This window comes from Rhinolophus hipposideros, assembly GCF_964194185.1.
Source record: "Rhinolophus hipposideros genome assembly, chromosome: 19".
Classification (NCBI taxonomy): domain Eukaryota; kingdom Metazoa; phylum Chordata; class Mammalia; order Chiroptera; family Rhinolophidae; genus Rhinolophus; species Rhinolophus hipposideros.
Window position 1 is genome coordinate 48851848 of NC_138065.1, and position 20476 is coordinate 48872323.

The window sequence follows — 20476 nt, forward strand, 5'->3', positions numbered from 1 at the left end:
TCTCAATTCACCTCCACATTACCTCACACTCCCCCTTCCCAGAGCTCACCACATCCAGGGATCAAAAATGGGGGAGGAATGAGGAAACCCAGCTATTTCAAGTGGCAGCACAGAAAGGCACCCTGCACCCCACCCGTCCCCCCCCCATTTTGAAAATATAAACATGTTCCATAGCAGTTTATTTGGAAGGGGCAGGACTGGTGAGCCTGGAGGAGATTGTCTCAAAGTTATACACAGGCCATTGCCACTCTGTAAAGACAGGAATTTATATTTCTCGACTTTTGATGGTTAAAATTTGAAAATTTCAAACTGAAAAAGAGGAGAAAAGGTAGGATGATGAGGACGATGAAAGTGTATTCACAGGCAGTGTCTAGGGGCAAAATTCTGTTGATGGTTATATGGTGGTGGCAGAAAGGGGGGTTACTTGAGATCCGATCTCCTCCAGACAACCCTGTACTCAGTGCTCACTTTTGTCTGAAATACCCAGGCCATTTCTGCTTTTTGAGCACTTCACTTGTGGTTTTCAACTGAGCAGATGTGTCTCACTGATAATCCCCCCCCCATTCTTCCTAAGAAATCTTCTTCTCTGAGACCTTTCTTGCAAACTTTGCCCCCCAGTGTCTGAGCTGTTACCTTTTAGGGAGGCTGAGCACTAATGGCTTATTTATGAGGCTGGCTTCACTAAACCAAGGAACCTTGTCAAACTTTGGAACGGAAACCTGGAGAGAAATGGAAAGAGATCGTTTTTTGCAGAATTCATTACCCTTCACCACCGCCCTCATGACGATGACCAGAGTTAGCCAACAGCAGCTGTACCGCAGTCAACACATTGCAAAACATTTTTATGGTTTATATTTGGCTCTTGAGTCTCCCATAAAGTAGTCAGGAGCAAACAGCGTTGTCTCCATTGGACAGATGAAGAAATGAAAGGTCGGACAGTGTGACAGGCCAGGTGGCACGGCTAGTGAGTGGATTCGGGTTTTCTGACTTTTGTGGCCACCGTATCTTGTGTCCTACTGCGTCCCTTTGCTTCTGTGTCACTTCCATCTGCTTATGCACGCGCTAATATTTCCATAAACTCCGCTGAATATTAGCAACCTCCGATTCAAAGGCTCTGGCTGTTTTCCCCACAGGGCCCTCCGCCCTCATCCCTTCTAGGAGGCAAAGAGGAAAGAACCACACCTGGAAGCTACAGACAACTGGATATTGATCTCGGGTAATGCACTTCCCAGCTGCGTGGCCTTGGACCCAGCACGAGCTCTGTGAGCCTCGGTTTTGTCTGCTTTGAGAGGGGGACGATCATCGCAGCACAGGTCAATGCACAAGATAGAAAGCTCCACGAGGGCGAGGAATTTTGTGGGTTTCCCTCACTGCTGTAGCACCAGCACCTAACACAGTGCTGGGTCCTTGGAGGTACTCGGCTAGTGCGTGTGAAATGAATGCACAGATGCCTGGGAAGTCGCCAGCTCAGGGCCCGACTCCTTCCTAGGAGCTCAGTAACAGTGGCCCTTAGTATGCCTGATCCCACCATTGGGCTGCGGGGCTGCTTTCCTAGGCCCCTGGCGCCAGCGCCGCCGGGAAGTCCCCTGAGCGCCCACCAGGGGGCAGCAGCGAGCGCGCGGCCCCGCCGGCCTCCGAACGGCGCTGGGGCCGCGGAGGTGGCGGGGACCCGGAAGTGCTCGGCCGCGGGCGCCACCGGCCGCGCCCCGGATGGGGAAGGAGGCGGGCGGCTGCGCTGTCCCGGCCGCGCGCCCCAACGAGCTGGCGGGCAGGTGGGTGCCGAGCGGGAGTGAGTGTCCCCGGACCCCGTCGCCTCCGCAGGCCCCAGGCTGGGTGCGGGGCTCCCCGGGGCCACCGACCCGATGGCCTTAGGACCTCGCAGCCCGCGCGGCGGCCGTGACACGCCCCGGCTGGGGTCCCTGCTGCAGGGCGGGGAGCTGCCCGGGCCGGGCTGGGGGAGCCAAGCCTGTCGTGGTCTCCACGGAAGCAGCGAGCGTTGGCCTCGGGTTTGCCGGATGACCGGGGCACCTCTGACTCTCGGGTTTCCCGTTTGGAAAACGGGGTGTCCCCGACCCCCACACGTTTTGCCGTTGTAAGTAGGGTGCTGGCTCTTTAAGGAATGCTACCCTCCGTGGGTGCATAAGGGGTCCTTGGTTTCTTGGAGAGCTCGGTTTGGGCTACAGCAAACGTAGAGCCCACTCTTGTCTGTATTGTGCGGTTCAGACTGGTACCTTTTCTCCTTTTTCTCCCTAGATGTTTGCATAAATGGCAGCTCCAAGCGGGCAGTGACAGGGTTTAGCGCAGTGACCGGGTTTAGCGCAGTGACAGGGTTTAGCGCAGTGACCGGGTTTAGCGCAGTGACCGGGTTTAGCGCAGTGACCGGGTTTAGCGCAGTGACAGGGTTTAGCGCAGTGACAGGGTTTAGCGCAGTGACCGGGTTTAGCGCAGTGACCGGGTTTAGCGCAGTGACCGGGTTTAGCGCAGTGACAGGGTTTAGCGCAGTGACAGGGTTTAGCGCAGTGACCGGGTTTAGCGCAGTGACCGGGTTTAGCGCAGTGACCGGGTTTAGCGCAGTGACCGGGTTTAGCGCAGTGACCGGGTTTAGCGCAGTGACCGGGTTTAGCGCAGTGACCGGGTTTAGCGCAGTGACCGGGTTTAGCGCAGTGACCGGGTTTAGCGCAGTGACAGGGTTTAGCGCAGTGACAGGGTTTAGCGCAGTGACCGGGTTTAGCGCAGTGACAGGGTTTAGGGACGCCCATCTCCAGACCCTGACTTAAGAACTGGCCTCGCGGTCAACCTTTAAATCACCTCCTCTATTCACCACTGTTCACTTGGGCTAAAATTACGTAAGCAATTCGAATCTCAGCTTCTTTATTAAAGTGGGACTCATACTAACTTGAAAGGTGTGGAAATGACTGGAAGAAGCTACTGCAGGCACTTAGCACATTGTAGGCGCTCACTAAGTGACAGCTAACAGATGGGATTATAGTGTCACACGTGAAAGGAAGTTTTAAGAGCCGTGATTATGGGACGGCCACCACATATTGGTTTGTGCAGGCCTTCAGTAACCTGAGTTGGGGTTGATGTGAACGCAGCCCTACTCTCGACCTTTCCTGACTTTCATAGCTTCGTGGCTGTCTTTTTCCAGGAACTTGGCTGTGTTGTCCTGCCTCAGAGAAGAAACTCAGCTCCTGCAGGCCTAGCCTGGGGCCCTGCCTTTGAAAACAAGGGAAGGCCCGCTCGAACACCGCATGAAGTTGTCAGAGAGGTCTTAGTTCTAAATTTTACAAAGAACAAGAACCACGTGGACTTCTTCTGCACGGGATACTGAACCGGCCTGAGTTCCAGGGGAAGGGCAATGAGTGCCCAACCTGGAACGAGCACCGAGGAGGTGAAGTGGCAGAAGGTCTTGTATGAGCGACAGCCCTTTCCCGACAACTACGTGGACCGGCGTTTCCTGGAAGAGCTCCAGAAAAACATCCATGCTCGGAAGTACCGGTACTGGGCCGTGGTATTTGAGTCGAGCGTGGTCGTGCAGCAGCTGTGCAGTGTTTGTGTGTTTGTGGTCATCTGGTGGTATATGGACGAGGGTCTTCTGGCCCCCCACTGGCTTTTGGGGACCGGCCTGGCTTCGTCACTGATGGGCTATATTCTGTTTGATCTCATCGATGGAGGTGAAGGACGGAGGAAAAGCGGGCGGACCCGCTGGGCCGACTTGAAGAGCGCACTGGTCTTCATTACTTTCACGTACGGTTTCTCGCCGATCCTGAAGACCCTGACCGAGTCGGTCAGCACTGACACCATCTACGCCATGTCGGTCTTCATGCTGTTAGGCCACCTGGTGTTCTTCGACTACGGCGCCAATGCGGCCATTGTGTCCAGCACGCTGTCCTTGAACATGGCCATCTTTGCGTCCGTCTGCCTCGCCTCACGCCTGCCCCGGTCCCTGCACGCCTTCATCATGGTGACGTTTGCCATCCAGATTTTTGCCCTGTGGCCCATGCTGCAGAAGAAACTGAAGGCGCACACTCCCCGCAGCTACGTGGGCGTCACCCTGCTCTTTGCATTGTCAGCCCTGGGAGGCCTGCTGTCCATCAGCCTGGTGGGCGCCGTCCTCTTTGCCCTTCTGCTGGTGACCATTTCGTGTCTCTGCCCTTTCTACCTCATCCGCCTGCAGCTTTTCAAAGAAAACATTCATGGGCCTTGGGATGAGGCGGAGATTAAAGAAGACTTGTCCAGGTTCCTCAACTAAGTTAGGGACCCCTGTTCCCTTACAAGCTGCTAGTCTAGCCTCCCAACTAGATTTAAGATCTGAAGGCAGAGTTCCACCCAGTGGGTCGCCACAGACTGATGTGGGTGGGAAAATGGAGATCAAAGGAAAAGATGAGCCAAAGGCTTGGCTGGTGAAGGTGCTAATCTGTTCTGTTACTCAGCAGATGAAAAAGCTTTCTGGGGCCCTCAGGGATCATTGCTTCCCGAGTATTAGTCACTGTGACAAAGGAAGTAATGTGGTTTCTATATATTAAACAACAACAACAGACCCATCCAATTGTCTCATGGTTTTTCTGTAAGCAGAAGACAGGCAGACGGCATGAAGAGTGACGAGATAACCAAAGTATGTGTGTGTGTATAGTCACTTCTCTGCCTTTTCAGTGTACTAACAGGCTTCATGATGTATCTAGAGCCTTGGACGCCATATCCACTTTTGTCGTCTAAAATGGCAGAACTGTCCCCTTAGTCTTGACTCAGTTTCTATTTAGTTCTGAGTGAAGCATGCAGCTGCATGGGAGCGTGTTTTAATACACAAGCTAAATGCTGGGCTTCAGAGGCTGGAGGTCAAATTCAGCTGGAATATTCCTAGATACTTCCTAGAGGAGATGGCATTTGAGGTTAGTCTCGGCGGGTAGCTGGGATTTAAGTCGGCAGAAGATGGTCTTAGAGCAAGGTTGGCAGAGGCCTTCACCACCAGGTCAGTAACAGGAGCTGGTGAGGCTGGCATAGCCGACTAAGGGCAACTGGCAAACAAGGGAGCATGCCCACCCAGTCAGGCTGGCCACCACTCTGCTCCTGCTGTGTTTCTGGTTGGTTTGGCCACATTCCGAGCGCCAAATACAATTCTAACCCAAGAGTTATAACTGATTTTTAATACGAAATCGGACTTGTTGGTTCTGTCAAAGTCCAATCAGGCCCAAAAGACACTTGCATGCAAAATGTGCCCAGCATTGAGGCCCATGTGACCTCAGCCCAAGCTCCAAGGTGGGAGTTCAGGTTTTATACTAACCCAGCGGATCTAAGTTATGGCGAGTAAATGACCAGATCGTGGGCTAGTGTCTTAACTGTGCTGTCTCGGCTTTCTCATCTGGAAAATGGGAAAGAAAGTATCTGCCTCTAGAGTTGTAATGAGTAAATGGCACATGTGCAAAGTGCTTTGCAGAATCTGGACACAGCACTGCACTAGTGTCAGCTATTACTAAGTTGATGTGCAAGACGAGAGGGCAAAGACAAGGCAAAACACATCAGGTGCCTCCCAGATGAGCGGGTCCCTCACGAAATCATTCCCTTGGGGCAACTCCTGCACTCTCCCTTCTCACTAGAAACCTCCTCAGGGCAGTAGTATTCCTAAGAAATCGTGTTTCGATTTCTTTGAACATAGATTTCTCAAAAATGTCTTCAACACTGATTTTAATTTGGACCGATACCTAGAAAGTCAACCTGTTAGGAATTGAAAAGAGGAGGTCACTATGAAAATGGATCAGAGAACAGAACACCAGGGCCCGAAAGGAAAGCTCACGGGAGATGCAGCCACAGCCCAAAACACAGTTCAGGGGAGAGTGAATGTGGGTTCCTTCAACACATCGCGCCTTGTAGGAGGGGCATAGGCCCTTGGAAATTTGAGCGGGACACGTTTAAGACAAATGAAAATATCATTTTATACACTTTCTGTAGGCATCGCCAAGAAGTTCCACACAGGCCAGGAGTATAAAGGGATTCCAAAAAGGTTTGGGGGAAAAAAGGAAATAAAGAAGCCCTACATGTTCTGTAAGAAAATGGGAGGAAACCCCAAACCTTTAAGCGATGGCTACCTGAAGGGTGGAAAGGCTCACCTAAGGCTTGCTCTCGGGGTTGCTGCTGGCTCAGACCTGTGCTGTGACCTGGCGTGACAGTTGGGGGGAAAGTTACTCATCACTTACATAGTGATGCAGCCCGTCTCTTAAATGTAAAACTGCACTGAAAGGGTACAAATAGAATAGTAATGATTTAGGTTCCCCAGAGCATGTGATGGTGTGTATGTGTGTGGGGGGAGGAGGGAAAGGGAGGGCGAGAGGGTTACAGCAGCATTGGAATTAAAATCCCAACCGGCCAAGTACTTGTGTGTGTAAGAAGCAGTCTGTCTTCCCCCTCTGCATTCCTTCCTCCCAGCTCTGCTTCTTGTCACTCAGTTACAGGGAAGGCTGGAGGGTGGTGGTGGCTAAAGGAGAGCAAGAAGGGAGGAACGGAGAAGCCGCGTTGCCCATCCCTCCAAAGTGGTACCAGGGATTGGAGTTAGGGTGGAAGGACAGGGCAGGTGTGCTCTGTTCGGTGGCGTGATGCGGCTGAGAGATGATTGGCATGTCGCCGGAAGGCTGTGCAGGGGTCTAAGTGTGGCAACATTGAGTGCTGTCCGTGTTATGCTGTACCCTTTGTCAGTCCTGTGAACGAGAGAGCCTTTGGGCAGTTGCCTGAAATAGTGGGTTTAAGGATTCATGCTGAGCATATGCCAGGCAGCATATGGAGCCATCATTTACACCTTCTAAGCCACAGGCTCAAGGTCAAGGAAAACAAAAACAAGCCAGCAGAGGGCATCCGTCACACAATTTCCCAGTATTTCAAACAGGCTGAAAGCAGGGAACAGGCTGGGACACAGCGCCATCTCGTGGATGTCACTGATACTCCTTTTTACAATGATAATCAGTAAGAGTCTGGGGATTCTTTGAATTGTGGTTTGGGAAATAACCACACCGTCCGAGGTCCCTCATCAATTCGGTAAATAAATAGCACACTGGTATTTGATAAATTATTACAGTTACATTTTCGAGCACCCAGTGTGTACCAGGCTCTGTGTTAGGCACTTTATATACATTATCTTACTTCCCACAACAGTTCTGTAAAATAGGTACTATTTTCATTTTAAACTTGTGGAGATTTCCCCCAACATCTAATACAATATTTATTGTCTGCCTACGCCTATCTCTACTCACTTTCTACCGTTCCCATTTTATGATGTTTGGCCTCAGGAGTTTCGACAAATATTTGCTAAGCCCTAACGATATGACAGATACTGTTTTATGTGCTTGTGATATATCTATGAATAAAATGGACAAAGATCCTTGACATAGTCAAGCTTACATCCCAGCAGGAGGAGACAGATAATAAACATAAGGAGGAGGTAATAAATGCTATGGAAAAAAAAGAAAAAAACAATGGTATTAAACAAGGGGGTCGGGGTAGGTCTCATGGAAAAGGTAGTACTATTTAACCACAGACTTGAAGGCAGTGAGGGAGTAATCCAGATTCCCAGGGGAAGAACATTCCAGAAAGAGGGAGAGCCTGAAAGACTAGTTTTTCGATAGTGTTATGTGGAGCTTCAAAACAGACTCTGTTAACGGCTGTCACCCACATCAGTGGCTTCTCCATTCCCATCTGGAGGGTCCTTAAGTCCTTCTGGCCCCTGGGTTTGCTGAGGGGTCCTATACTCTGCCTGCTCATGGCTGCTGTTCATGAGGCACGTTGAAGAAGTAGGGCTGTAAATCAGGGCCCGCTGTAAAGGACGGTCAAGTTTGATTTGATTAAAAACATGGGAGGAGCAATTTACAGTCTTGACTCATTCAACAGCCGCCATCCAATCTGGTCTTAATATGTTGACAGTATTGCGATTCAGTAGTAACTGAAAGTAACTGTAGTATGAAAACCCCAAACAAAAGCGGGTGTATATGATCGTAGTGGAGGCAGCTGGCATGTCCCTCTAAATGGGGGACACAGAGCGGTGTAATATCATGAAGTCTATTCGATTTATTCAGATACAGACTCCATAGTATGATAAAGGGCTACAGAAGTTTGTTTTTTTCTTTTTCAGCAATCTTACCTTCCGGTGGGAGAGGTTCATGTTTTTCAAGTGAATTCACCATTGCAAAGGTTTACTTCAGAATCACATGGAACTAAACCAAAGATTCTGGTATCAATTTTCTGCATTTTTTAAAAAATACTTACTGCTGAGTTATGAAACAGATGTTGGCCTGTACAACATTTTGTCAAAGCCTGGGATAAAGAGGACTAAAGTATATATATCATGCTCTCAAACCACTGAAAGTGTCCACGTCTGCAAATGAACAGCAGAAGTTACTTCCTTATCACCTTTTGGCTTTCAACTTCTGGGATGTTTGTTGAAACACCATTTACTTACCAGCGAAACTCTTTAAGGAAAGGATTGGAAGTTTTGTTTATTTTTTTTCCTACCTTTAATTCTCTCTTCTCCATCTCCTAGATGTCCTGGGTATTTCGAGCTGGAGGCTGGGGAGCCCTAGCTCCCCTCACTGGTCCCAGTGGAAGATGGCTGCAGGTACCTTCTGAAACTAAAGCCTTTGTGTTAGCAGCCAGAGCAAAATTAACAGATGACTTCCACTTCAAAACCACTATCTGTTTTTTGGTTGGCTCAAATGAGTTCTATTGCTCCCTTCTTTGTCCGAGGTCAGAATTGCCATGTTCTAGAATGTTAGCAAGTAGATACTCTGGTTCTAGAGCTCAACTAACTTCCCCAGCGCTACAGTCAGTAACTTCTCTCTCTGAGAAAATGACCAACATGACTTCCCATCATAGCCCTACACTACAATTGCTTGATTTATTTTGCAAGCTGTTTTCATCCCGCCACTTCTCTGCTGATCCCAGTAACGAGGTCTGATGCATAAATAAAGGGATGGGAATACTTAAGAAATACTATTTTTTATTAAAGGCATACTAGTTGGTGCCTCCTCATGATCCTGAGTTATGGTCAACTCTGCAGAATGCTGTACTTTTTCAACCATCAAACACTGAGGGTGGACGTGGGAGCAGGAGAGTTGGAGGAGGGTATACCGTGAGACTCAGAAACACTGTGATGAGCAAATAAATCTGAACCAACCTCAGTATGCTTTCCTTTTACTCCAGGCTGCTTCCTCCCCGCCCCCTTTCTCTTGCCCACCGAATGTGAGGAACGGGATGGCACTTTGTGGGGACACCGAGTAAGGATGCCAGGCAATGGGTTTCATCCAGCTATGACTCGAGTTTTCCGCTCTCATTGTTCATCAGGCCAATTTAAGTGTTGAGGTCCTCTAAACGTGTCACACTGCATAGAAAAATACGTTCGTGTTTAAGACAAAGTGGGAAAGTACCAAACACCTAAGAAAAAGATGAATTGGTGGAAACCTTCGGGACAACCTCTGTGTTCTGGGAGGCAGTGTGGGATCATTCGGGAACACTGTGTCTGTTGTGATGGGAATGCTATCAGATGGGACTGTGATCCAATAAGAATATGGGCTACGAAATGAAATGCCGGGACTGGAGGTGAAAGGAAGGGCCGAGGACTACAGGCTCAACTTACTGCCTCCAGGTAAACTCGAGCGTCAGGTGATCCCGGCTCTGGCATCCTCGCTCAGCTACCAGCACTTTGATGTATCGTGTCGTATGAAAATTTTAACCTGGGAAATAAACTGGCTGTGCATTTTTGAGTAGACAGTACATTTCCTACAAAAAGATTTTTATGGTCCAAAGACAGAACTCTGGTAGTGAGGGCTCCCCACTTTTGTCTTGGAGCTTCCTGCCCACACGGCTTACCTCGATTAGACACGAAGTAAATGGAACACCAGTTCCTGATGAGCCACTGTTTTACTTTCCTGTCCTGTAGTTTTCTGTCTGAATGTGCTCAGTGAGCCATGTTCGGAAGTGGTCTCACCCAAACGGAGATACTTTTACATTCTAATTTAGACCATGTAAATCTTCAAAAAGAAAATTCTGAATTAAATCTCAAATCTTTGGGAAGGTGTTAGTCAGATCACATATTTGGCAGGATGTAGTATGTTACCTTAATAATAAACACTTTATTTGGATACATCTTTGGATGTTTAATGCTTAAGATTTCAGTGTTGGAATTACCATGTGAGGATTAGGGTATAAAAAAATTCTCTTTCCCCCCAAACTCATAGAGTCAATTCATTCAGTACTTTACTGACATGATTAAGAATCTTTCTTCTCAAGGTGGCAGCATTTCCTCGCCTTGTACTTTTATTCTGAATGATGTCTATTTCCCCCTAAATTTGCAAAATAGAACGTGTGAGGTTTATGTATTTCAGAACTACAGCAATTTCTTCCATGACCTTACATATTTTATCTCCTATGAGAGTATTTGGAAAAATGACAAAAATAGGAAAAAAATGTTTTGGTGCAATAATAATTATTAGCAGGATTCCTGGAAGCCCGATGAAAATAATCAGTTTTCTGTGTCTTTTCTAGAAATCCAGAATTTTTACTGCATCTTTTCTTACTTCTATTGGACAGACATTTCAATTGAAGATAGATTATTCTTCTTGACCAAATAGCATCTTAAATCACAATACTTTAAGAACTTAAAATCAATCTTTTTCAATTTAAGCCCCTTAAAATATCAAATTATGTATTTTTCACCTTACCTGGTTTTAGCTGAAACAAACTCTTATTTTAACTTGGTCTTCTTTAGAGAAAAGGAACAGAACACATTTTATTATATATATACAGAGAGATAGAGAATAAACTTTGTTTTTATTATAGACATAGATCAAAAATAAAAGTTTTTATGTACATATGACATATAGTGCAAACGCGAGGCTTTTAAATACCATGGACAGACATGTTGTTGGAAACGAAAGGAGATGGGTGATGGGGGGTTAGGTTGATCGTCCTGGAACTGCTGGAGGGGGTCGCCTAGTGAAAACAAAACAAAACAAAACAAAATAACAAAAAGAAAAACACAGATGCAGAGGACGAAACAATGTTTCAAATAGAAAACAAATCCAAAAAAAGAGCATACAAAATTATCCCACAAAAGTCAAAGTCAACTCAGACAACAAAGCATGCAGACACGCAGGGTCCTGAGAGAATACCATATGGCAGAGGGAGCTGCTGCCAGGCCTTTTTCTGGCCACCATGGTGTGCTAGGGACGGGTCATTTGAGCCCACTCCAAAATCTTAGTATTTGGTACCATGGAATGATGAAACCATGCAATCATGTTCAGGAGAACTGGGAACAGGAGCAGAGCCAAATTCCTTTATAACCTGAGTATTTGTTTCTCAACCCTGACTTTGTGACATTCAGTTATTTCAAAAGGTTTCAATAAATGTTGAGATCTCCGTAGGGAGAGAGGGAGCTGATGCAGAAATACGACAGGTGAAATTTTTTTTAAGACAAGGGACATTAGTGTCAAGGGATCCAATGAGCTATGTAATCACAATGCAGTAAATGTCAGGGGTCAATCTTGGAGAAAAGGATTTGTAAATAAGGATTTGTCCCGGGGGAATAACCTGATGTGATAGCCTTTCTGGGCCCAGGGACTCTACAAGGCAGGGTCTGGTCCATGGTGACCCCAGGATTTTGTCAGATTTCCCTCTGTCTCAGAGCGGGGTACCACTGAAGTTCTGACTGACCCTGAACCGGGTCCCCCAGGGTCAGTGAGACTGGCTTTTCTGGTCTTTCTCCATGTCCCTCGCCTGGGTTGCATCTTGGGTTGTCAGGCCCATGGGTTGTGATGTAAGGTTCCAGAGCTGTGCTACATTTTGACATCAGCCTCTCTGGATGTTTTGCTGACATCGCAATGCACAGCTCTGTAAGTAGGAAAACGGCAGGCCCTGTGAAGCTTTCCCGCTGGTTTCCAGCAGAAGCTACACTTCAATTTCCTCTTTCTAAGCAAGTCGGTAATAAACGCAACATGACAGCAAGCCACAGAGCTGTGAGGTCAGCTCAGTCAGCACCCTACTCTCTGTGGGACTTCTTGGCTACTCCTTGGGTGTTCAACAACATACTCACTTCCATCTTACTCTTGTAACACGTCAGTGAGTGGAGCAGTGAAGTCTACAAAACACAAAAACAAAAACAAACTTCTTTTTCCTCTTCTATGTTTAATGGAGCCAAAAGGACCAGGCTGTTTCTGAGCCGTGGTGGGAAAAAAACAACAACAACAAGAAAAAAGAAAAAAAGAAAATGTTCTTACCTTCCCCCCAAGTCCAAGACCAATTTTTCTTTAGTCCAATTTAAGCTGGCTACCTAAAGAGGTCTCCAATCCATATAAATGATGAAGGACTTGTTATTCCTACGTAACCTTTCAACTGCAGGGGGTCTGCGAGCCTTTAGCTGCTGAGATCCAGGTAATGGGTGTCTCTGGTGTTTTCATGAAGAAAGTGTAATTAAATTCCAGTCAGGCTCGATGAGATTTATCACCTGCCCGGCACACAGAAACTATTTTTGAGTTCTGAAGGGGCTTTGGGACACTTTAATTACCTCAGCAGGGTGGGGAGGTGAGCCATTAAATGGAGCGGTGAGTCCACAGAGCTGAAGGGATATTCTGTTTGCGCTTGCCAAAGCACTTTCCTGTTTGAGCCAGTTTGTGTTCTCATCCAGAAACAGGATCAGAAACTCTGTGTCTCGGAATATATTGTGCCCACGGCCACAATGTTTGCTTCAAACCTCAGAGTGACATTTGCCCTCTCAGACAGCTCCTGTCTCTTCCTCTTCACTGCCCCGGTATCTAAATTTCCTCTCATTGCCCAAGAAATCATTTTGATGATGACACCATACAGTGGCTTGGAGTTAGTTCTACCACAGATCTCGGCAGTTGGGGTATTTTCCATTTCTTTTCCAGAATTTTCTATATTGCTTACACAATGCTGAATGAAGTGCTTGAAGGCAAGTACTGAAAATTTCTGGACGTTTTACGTCAAGACTTACAAAGGCACTTCATCCTGTTGCTGCCGCTAATGTGAAAGCTGGAGAACTGAATTCAAACACTGACTTGCTAACAAGTTTTAAAGCTCCTGATACTTAACGGTATTCACCATATAAGCACATCTACCTCCTCAAGATTATGATTTCAGGTTATACCTTCTTAAGCTTTCTGAAAAATAACTTCACAGAATTCTTGGGCCAGAACAGGAAGGTAAGGAGACAGAAAAAGCTGTGTAACATGGGCATAATTCCTATAGAAAAGACTGGAATATTGATAGGAATGAGGAATCACTCCCATTCTCTTGGATCTACCTCAATGCTGCAATCTGGTCCTAGGGTGGCATTCCTCTGGCAAGGTCCTTGGGAAGGTCTCATTTATAACCTTATTTCTTTTCTGTTACTCTCCCCAAACATTCTCTGCTTGCTTCCTTTGCCTGTCACTTAGGTAACTTAATACCCCATAGCACGGGGTGAGCCTGACGGCTTGGGAAAGTGAGACAAGAAAGGCAGTAAGATCGGGCATGCTTCTCAATTCTTCCGGGATGATTCTTAATTTGAAATCAACCTGATCACTTCCTTTACAGGGATAAAATGGGGTCACGTAATTCATTTCAAGGAGCTCTTCCTCGGAGAGTGAGAGAGAAAAGGTAACATTGAAAACGACCTGGATCCTCCTTTAATCTGCTTTTATGCCTCCTGTTCCTGTGCGACCTTCCTTCCTGCTTCAGTTTCGGACACGGGTGACAAAGCAGCAGAGCTCCAGGAGCACTGTCCCAAGCTGGGCACTCTGGTTGCTCTTACAGTTGATTTGATCATGCAACTGTCGCCGTGAGTGACAGCCCGTACTGGGATTCTCCCTCTGGCCTACCTGCCACTGTGTTTGGTGAAGCACACACCTCATTACATGAGTCCTGTGAGATGCCATGTGAACCAAGCATCGATGCCAGGTGAGTCTGAGGAATAGGCAGGCACCAACCCGCTCTCGGAGATTCACATTGCAACCTGAGAGCAAAGCTTCTGTAAGTGACAGCTTCTCCTCATGAGGCTGCCACAATGTGAAAGGACACCAACAACTGGTCTGAAAAGTGGCAATGCCAGGTGTGCATTGAGGCACTGGGAAGTAGGGGATGACAGCCATCTAACCCAAATGCCAGGCATGGGTCTCAGAACGAAATTTACAGATCTCAGCGGGAAAACAAGAATTTTGAAAATGAATCGAGCAGATATTGACTATGCCAGGAGGCCAGGACTATTTTTAAAACGCAAATGGAAATTCGCCCAATAGTTACAATAAGGTCCCTTGGGTTTGGGTAATTTTCATTCACAACTATTCTGAATATAGCACCACGCAGTAAGGCGCACACCCTCACCCACATGACATGCAACACAAGCACACAGCTTGCTACTCGGCCTGACTCTTCCAGTAAGAAGCTTCCTTTGAAGACATTACTGGCTCCTCTCATGGAAGATACATAGATGTGAGAAAGAGATTACAACAGGAAAGCGCGACTGAACACAAGTCTTTCCAATTCATCTTTTTGCAATGAGCACAAATGGAAAGTAAACCAACATTTCTCTCCTCCCGTTCCCTTCTTGTCTTCTGCTTTTGGGTGGCACCATCAGGGACGACACACAGTAAGGGACCAGGCCTCAAAACTCTTAAGGAAGATTCTTTCTTTGTTCTCTGGAAATGCAGTTAGGACAAGGATGTGTGTAACTACTGAATGCTATTCCATTCTTTTAATAGTGGGGGAACTGAAAGGGGTAACTTCTCCCCTTAACGCCCAAAGAGTAAACAATGGAGCCCAACTGTTGAGTCAGGAACTCAGTTATTTTCTGTAAGAAATACCCTCCATGGGCCTAACATTAGGGCAAAGCATTCTTCCTCCTTCTACGAACATTTCCTTTTCAATAGCAAGTTGCCACGGTGACTCTTGGCACCAACCCGCTCTCAGAGATTACACTCTTTACACTCTTCAGCTGTCTACGGGTTGTGTCCTTCTCGAACCCACCCTGGACTTCAAATCAGCAATCAAAGGTCTCAGACTCTCCTGTCTTAGATTTTCCAATTTGCTCCCTTTAAAATTCTCATTCTTCCCCAAATTAATGACAGTCGTGCCAAATGCTATCATTCTCCACGTGGGTAATGCTGAGCCAATTTGATCTAACGAGTTCTATTTAGAAGTCTCAGGTCTTACTGATGTACAGAGACACGGCTCAGATAGATAGAAGACTGAGGAAAGAGGAAGTCCTTCAAGAAGCATCATTTATTTCAGGTTCAGAAATACAGCTTCACACTTTCACAACAGGTACATGTGACCTTCAAGAATGATACAGGCTTTCGGAACTGGCTTCGAAAAGTCCATTCACAGAGTCCATCCATATACCAGCATTAAGAAATCTCAGTGCCAAGAAGACAGTGGAAAGTATTCTGGCTCAAATTAATTAAAGAATCAACAGAGAAGACAAGATTTTGCTTCTGTACACTGCTTCTTCATAAAAAAAAAAAGGAAAAGAGGAGTTTGATTTAGAGAAGGGATTGAAAATAATCATAGACAAGCAAGCAAAACAAAGGCTGTACATATGAAATTAAACACAAATCAAGTAATGGTGGAATTTCTGGTTGGCAGGAACAATTTTTATCAAATTAGGAGCAGACAATGCAAGGGGTCAGACAGAATAGTCTCTGTCATAATTTTAAAAAATTACATAATAAGAAAAGTTTGAGGGGTTCATGGGTAAAAATGAAAAAGATATGAATGCCTTGAGTTGAGCCATGTGTGAAACCCCAGACCAGAGAGGTGAGAAGTGTCACCAACATACCAGTATGAGTTCCCTCTTTCTTATTCTCACACATTCTTACACACATATACAAATAGCAATGCAAATACTATATATGCTTCAAAATATTCTTAAACTTCACAGTACAGAGCACCACACAGTTTTAAACATACCAACTAGACAGGTTTTCTAGAAGACGTATTTGAGCTTTTCAAAAAGGACTGGGTGTTCTAGTGAATTAATACTTGTTTCTCAGCCATCAGTTAGCTTCATTCACATTAAACTCTGAACTCACAGCTAGCAGTTCTCTTGGTGAAATGATAACAAAACTCACGGCTGGAGTCTCATATATTATCTTCTTTTATTGAGTTCCACAGTTCAGAGACCTACTATTTAGGCTTTATTCTCAATGTTAAGGAGATTCCTGTTAATTTCAAATAATCATATTGTTTGCCAAATAAGAAATGTTTACCTGAAAAAGAGGATAACTCACCTACCTCCAAGGTATTAAGTAACTTCTCCCCTGCATGTTTAGCAAATTCTCTCAGATATATCCACTTCTTCTATTAGATTGTTGTATCCCTCTACTTTATGTTTTGACATTTACTGTAGAGGAAAGATGACCACGTAGACCAACATAGCTTTTTAAGGTTGATCTCAGCAATCCAAGAATAATTTATCATTCTCATCAGGACTCTTAAAGGTAGGTTTCCAGATCTTAATGCTTCTTATCGGACTACACTGGCAAAAGTAATTTCTTCTTAGACAGCAGCTGTGCATTTAGACAAATGCCTGTGGATGTTATTCTACCATGTTGTCATGGTAACACTAAGCTTTGTGCCTCTCAGAATGAATACAATCTGGAGAAAATTTTGTGTACCTCATGTATTTTACGAGAAACGGATCACTGTTATCACATAGTATAGCAGATTCTTCAAAGCTCCCTCTTGGATGAGCACAGTTTAAAAAATATATTCATACCCCCCCCCACAACAAAGAACATGTATACGTAAGTATTTACACCCACACATATACATATATGTACAATGCATGTACCATCACACTCATGCTTGTGGCACTTTAAAAAGCACTTTTAAACAAACCTACCCAAGGGGGCACAAAATACACGTACTTACAGAAACGAATTGACTTTTCATACACTGTATACATAGAGACACATGCGTAGAAAACGTGTTTGTAGACAGAAAAGATCAACGGTTATCACATACTGGTATTAGGTCCCACTTCGTATTTGAGAATTATGGCTACGGTTTACACTCAAACTCATAAAATTAACCTATGTGACTACTTTTTAAATTCTAAATTCAGAAGGCATACAGTTATATCACAGGAACTGGTTTCATTGTAATGTGTTGGAATAGAATGAGTTTGTATCTGAACACATAGGCAATTTGCTTATAAACAGACCCTATGCTCTTCTATGTTACAAAATACAGCTAAAAGCAATATTCAGAAGAATAATCTTGGTAGGTGATTTCTGAAAATGCAGCATATCTGTTCTAAATCAATACTATTTCAATAATCTGTCCACAACTGAGTAAATGGTTATTCCAGTTAGTCAATAAGCATGCAAGATTTAGCATGTGATAATAAAATAGAGTTACCCATCAAATAAACATAGACAGTTTATTTTTCCAAATCCTGAAACACTGTATGTTTAATTTTGTTATACTAGACGTGCTGCTACGTCGTCGTTTGAGTGGATAACATCAGAGTTAGGAGGAAGTCACACAAAGGAGCTGGAGTGGGATGGGAAACACTTACAACGCTAATTCAGCAACGTTCCCATCTGTAGGCCTTATGGGTGCTGCACTGCAAAGGGGGCACATCCCAGGACTCCCCACCTCATTCACGCTGACATCTAATGGGTGCAAAAGGATGTAAACCCTTGAGGAAATGGGATTAATAGCAATCATGTGACACAGCAGTGCAGCAAACTGAATATATTCTCCAACATGGCTGCTGAAATTCCTGGGGAGGCTGGGTTCTATTAGAAATAATGTACAAGTGAAATAGAATAAAAACGTACCCACAAGGAGAAACGATTGGGACAGTAAAACTGTGGGATTATAGTTTGAGAGCAAAAACCAAACATGACGAATGCCATTGTTTACGACCACACGAGATCAGTGGAAAGGAACTTAAAAAAAAAAAGAAAAATCCCCAATTTTCTTTGACATGGTTTGTGCTGATCTAAAAACACACCAGCGGTTATCCACAATATTTTCCTTTAACAAAAGGAAATTTTTGAAATACAGCAAAACACAAAACCACATAGAGCACAAAGCCAAACTCTGAAGTATATAATCTGTTAGCTGCCTATTTTAGAGAACTCAAAGGAAGAAGCAAAGGAACTCATATAAGGAGGGATTTTATGGAAAGATCTTGCTGTCAATTATTTATTTTACTATGGATGTTTACTTAACATATTTCCATTTAGCCGTGACAATATTTTTAAAATACAGTATGTTTCTTGCCTGTCTATTCCATTCACAAAGAGTTAATTTTTTTTTTCCAATGAGAAAAAATAAGACCTGAGAAGATTTAGGGTGGTGTTTTTTATACAATCACTTGTAACTTATGGTTGAAATGCCCCATTTGTGAATCTTGCATTCTCTGATTTTTGCCTAAGTAGGCTAGCTGTAACCCTTTAGCATAAGTTCAAAACAATGCCATTCAACTTGGCAAGTTCTCTTTTTTTAATAATGGTTGAAAGTTTTTACTTCATACTTTATGGGTGTCTGTTTTGGGTATAAACTACACAGGAAATTAAAGTTAAGTTAACATACAAATCATGTTTGCTGCTTTCAAAGGGAGACATTTCAGTTGGTGACACCTGATTTACTTTTGCCGAATATGAAATAGTGTCATGGGACGCCGCTCCTCCGTGAATACTTGGTCTGCTGTCTGGGAACAGTTAGCAGACAAAATCCCAGCTGGCTTCTGGCTGTTTCCTACATGCTAATCATGTGGTCCCAGGTAGTCTAAAACTCAGCCTTGAGACTGAACTATTAACCCCCAGGCTAAGTGGCTCTTGCAAATTTTGGAAATGTTAGAATTTGCCAATTTCCTTTAGATTTCAGTGTCTTAATAACCATTTTTTGGAATGACCTGGTAGAGACTCTGAAGTTGTGCGACTATGAAAGTGTGAACTCTGCCCCTAAACCATGGTATCTCTAACTACATGACTTTCCTTTCCATTCCAGGCCCCATTTCTTAAATTCGGTTATCCCATCAGTAAGGCTCAAGATTTATTAAGAAAGCCTAGGACGGATAGAAAGTTACTTTACACCTGTTTGAAAGGTAGGGTACATTTTTACACGAAGGGATTACATGTTAGCAGGGAAAGAAAGAAATATTTTTGCTCTAACCAATCAAGTAGATAAATAAACTGGAGTTAGTGTCAAAGTATAGTTAGCTGTGCCTAAAATTAGACCAGTCTGAAAAAGTAAGTAATTTCCACATCAGCCTTCACTGTAACCTACAAGGAGGTGAGTATATATAAGTGAATAAAGAAATTACATTTTTCCAGATACTTCTCCAGATGAGATATTTTGCTTCTTCCTTGAATTTTGAAACTAACTAGCCAAATCTACTGACTGAAGACCGAAAAACAAGCTCTGAGGTGCTGTTGGAGATGCTTCCAGCATGGAGCAAAACACACTGGCAATGCGGAGAAGCTCTCTAGAGCAAGCAATGCATTAACTTTTCCTTGGCAAACCACCTTGCTGTTCTGGAAAAGTTTTAGTCTTAAGGAATCCTAATTAAAAAAAAAAAATTACTTCCTAAGTAGCCTTATGAAATAGAGGAAAAAAAGAGGATCTAAATGGGTCATTATGGAGTAGGCGGAAACATCATTTTTGTCAGCCAAGACGGAATGTGGGAAAAGAAGGTGTATGGCTGAGGTTTTCGCCCACCATCGCCTATCTCTTAAGCATCAGAATTAATGGGCCATCTATTGGGTCAGTACCTTGGGAAACTTGTCCACAGCAATTTAAAATGTATGCCAGGAAGGGCACATGGTCCCCAAAGTATAAGGCTGCTGTACACACCTACCTTGGTCAGTACAACAGATAAAACCTCGAAGGGTCAGCAGTTTTCAAGAGTCAAACCCCAAAGGTCTGACAGACCATGAGCAACGAAGACGAGCGACAAATGCGTTAGTAAAACTGGGTACTTGCCTACTGGTGTCCACACGGGCGACTACTCATGAGTTACTGTAATGGTTATCAAATATGTTGCTTTCGCATAATTCATTAGTAATTAATTGCCACGCCAGATACTTCGTTTAGTCTAACAGGGAGGATTCTAGTGGACGGATTATGGTGGGACGAGTTGGTGATGGGGGTGGTCTCCGGCTAGAAAGAGAGAAAGAGAAAGGTAAAGAAACAGGCAGACTACCTGGCCGAAGGTTGAACGAAAGGCACGGAGAAAGAGCCATCACCCACATGCTCATGCACAACCAGCCAGCAGGAGGGGTTGCCATCTGCAATAGTTTTCACACTGTTATCTTTCATTCACCTAGCATGTTTTAAAACAAAAATGAGGTGTTTTTCTCACCCACAGATCTTTCTCCAAATGGAAGTCATCCCTCCCAATACTAACACAAATATTAAATCACTGAAAAGCCCTCTGAAGCACAACGTGCATTTCTCAGCCAGTGGAGTTCATACTCATGGTCACGTAGCGTGA

At 44.8% G+C, this 20476-nt stretch overlaps 3 protein-coding genes across 8 annotated transcripts in view; 1 reads left to right on the top strand and 2 right to left on the bottom strand.

Annotated features, from left to right (window-relative positions):
• The window catches only part of LOC308487316 (uncharacterized protein C1orf105), a 29188-nt gene extending 18737 nt beyond the window's left edge, over nt 1-10451 (bottom strand). Inside the window, exons 1-2 of the mRNA XM_081025380.1 lie at nt 8494-10451; nt 634-719 (exon numbers count right to left, since the gene is read on the bottom strand). Of these exons, the coding sequence (XP_080881506.1) occupies nt 634-719; nt 8494-8514 (107 nt within the window). The 5' untranslated portion in view covers nt 8515-10451. The remainder of the gene's footprint in view (nt 1-633; nt 720-8493) is intronic.
• PIGC (phosphatidylinositol glycan anchor biosynthesis class C) lies at nt 907-6360 on the top strand. Of its 3 annotated transcripts, none has more exons than XM_081025379.1 (2): nt 907-1313; nt 3149-6360. In XM_081025379.1, the coding sequence occupies exon 2, from the start codon at nt 3359-3361 to the stop codon at nt 4250-4252; it is 894 nt and encodes a 297-aa protein (XP_080881505.1). In that variant the 5' UTR covers nt 907-1313; nt 3149-3358; the 3' UTR covers nt 4253-6360. The 3 variants fall into 3 exon arrangements, with proteins under 3 accessions (XP_080881505.1, XP_080881503.1, XP_080881504.1); XM_081025377.1 differs by lacking the exon at nt 907-1313 and adding an exon at nt 1630-2092; XM_081025378.1 differs by lacking the exon at nt 907-1313 and adding an exon at nt 1630-1772.
• DNM3 (dynamin 3) overlaps nt 10085-20476 on the bottom strand; it is a 397977-nt gene continuing 387585 nt past the window's right edge. For 2 of the 4 annotated variants that reach the window (XM_081025373.1, XM_081025374.1), the window contains one exon: nt 10085-10968. In XM_081025373.1, the coding sequence (XP_080881499.1) occupies nt 10932-10968 (37 nt within the window). In that variant the 3' untranslated portion in view covers nt 10085-10931. Of the gene's footprint in view, nt 10969-15230; nt 20143-20476 lie in introns of those variants that run through there. The other 2 variants (XM_081025371.1, XM_081025372.1) reach the window with 1 other exon arrangement.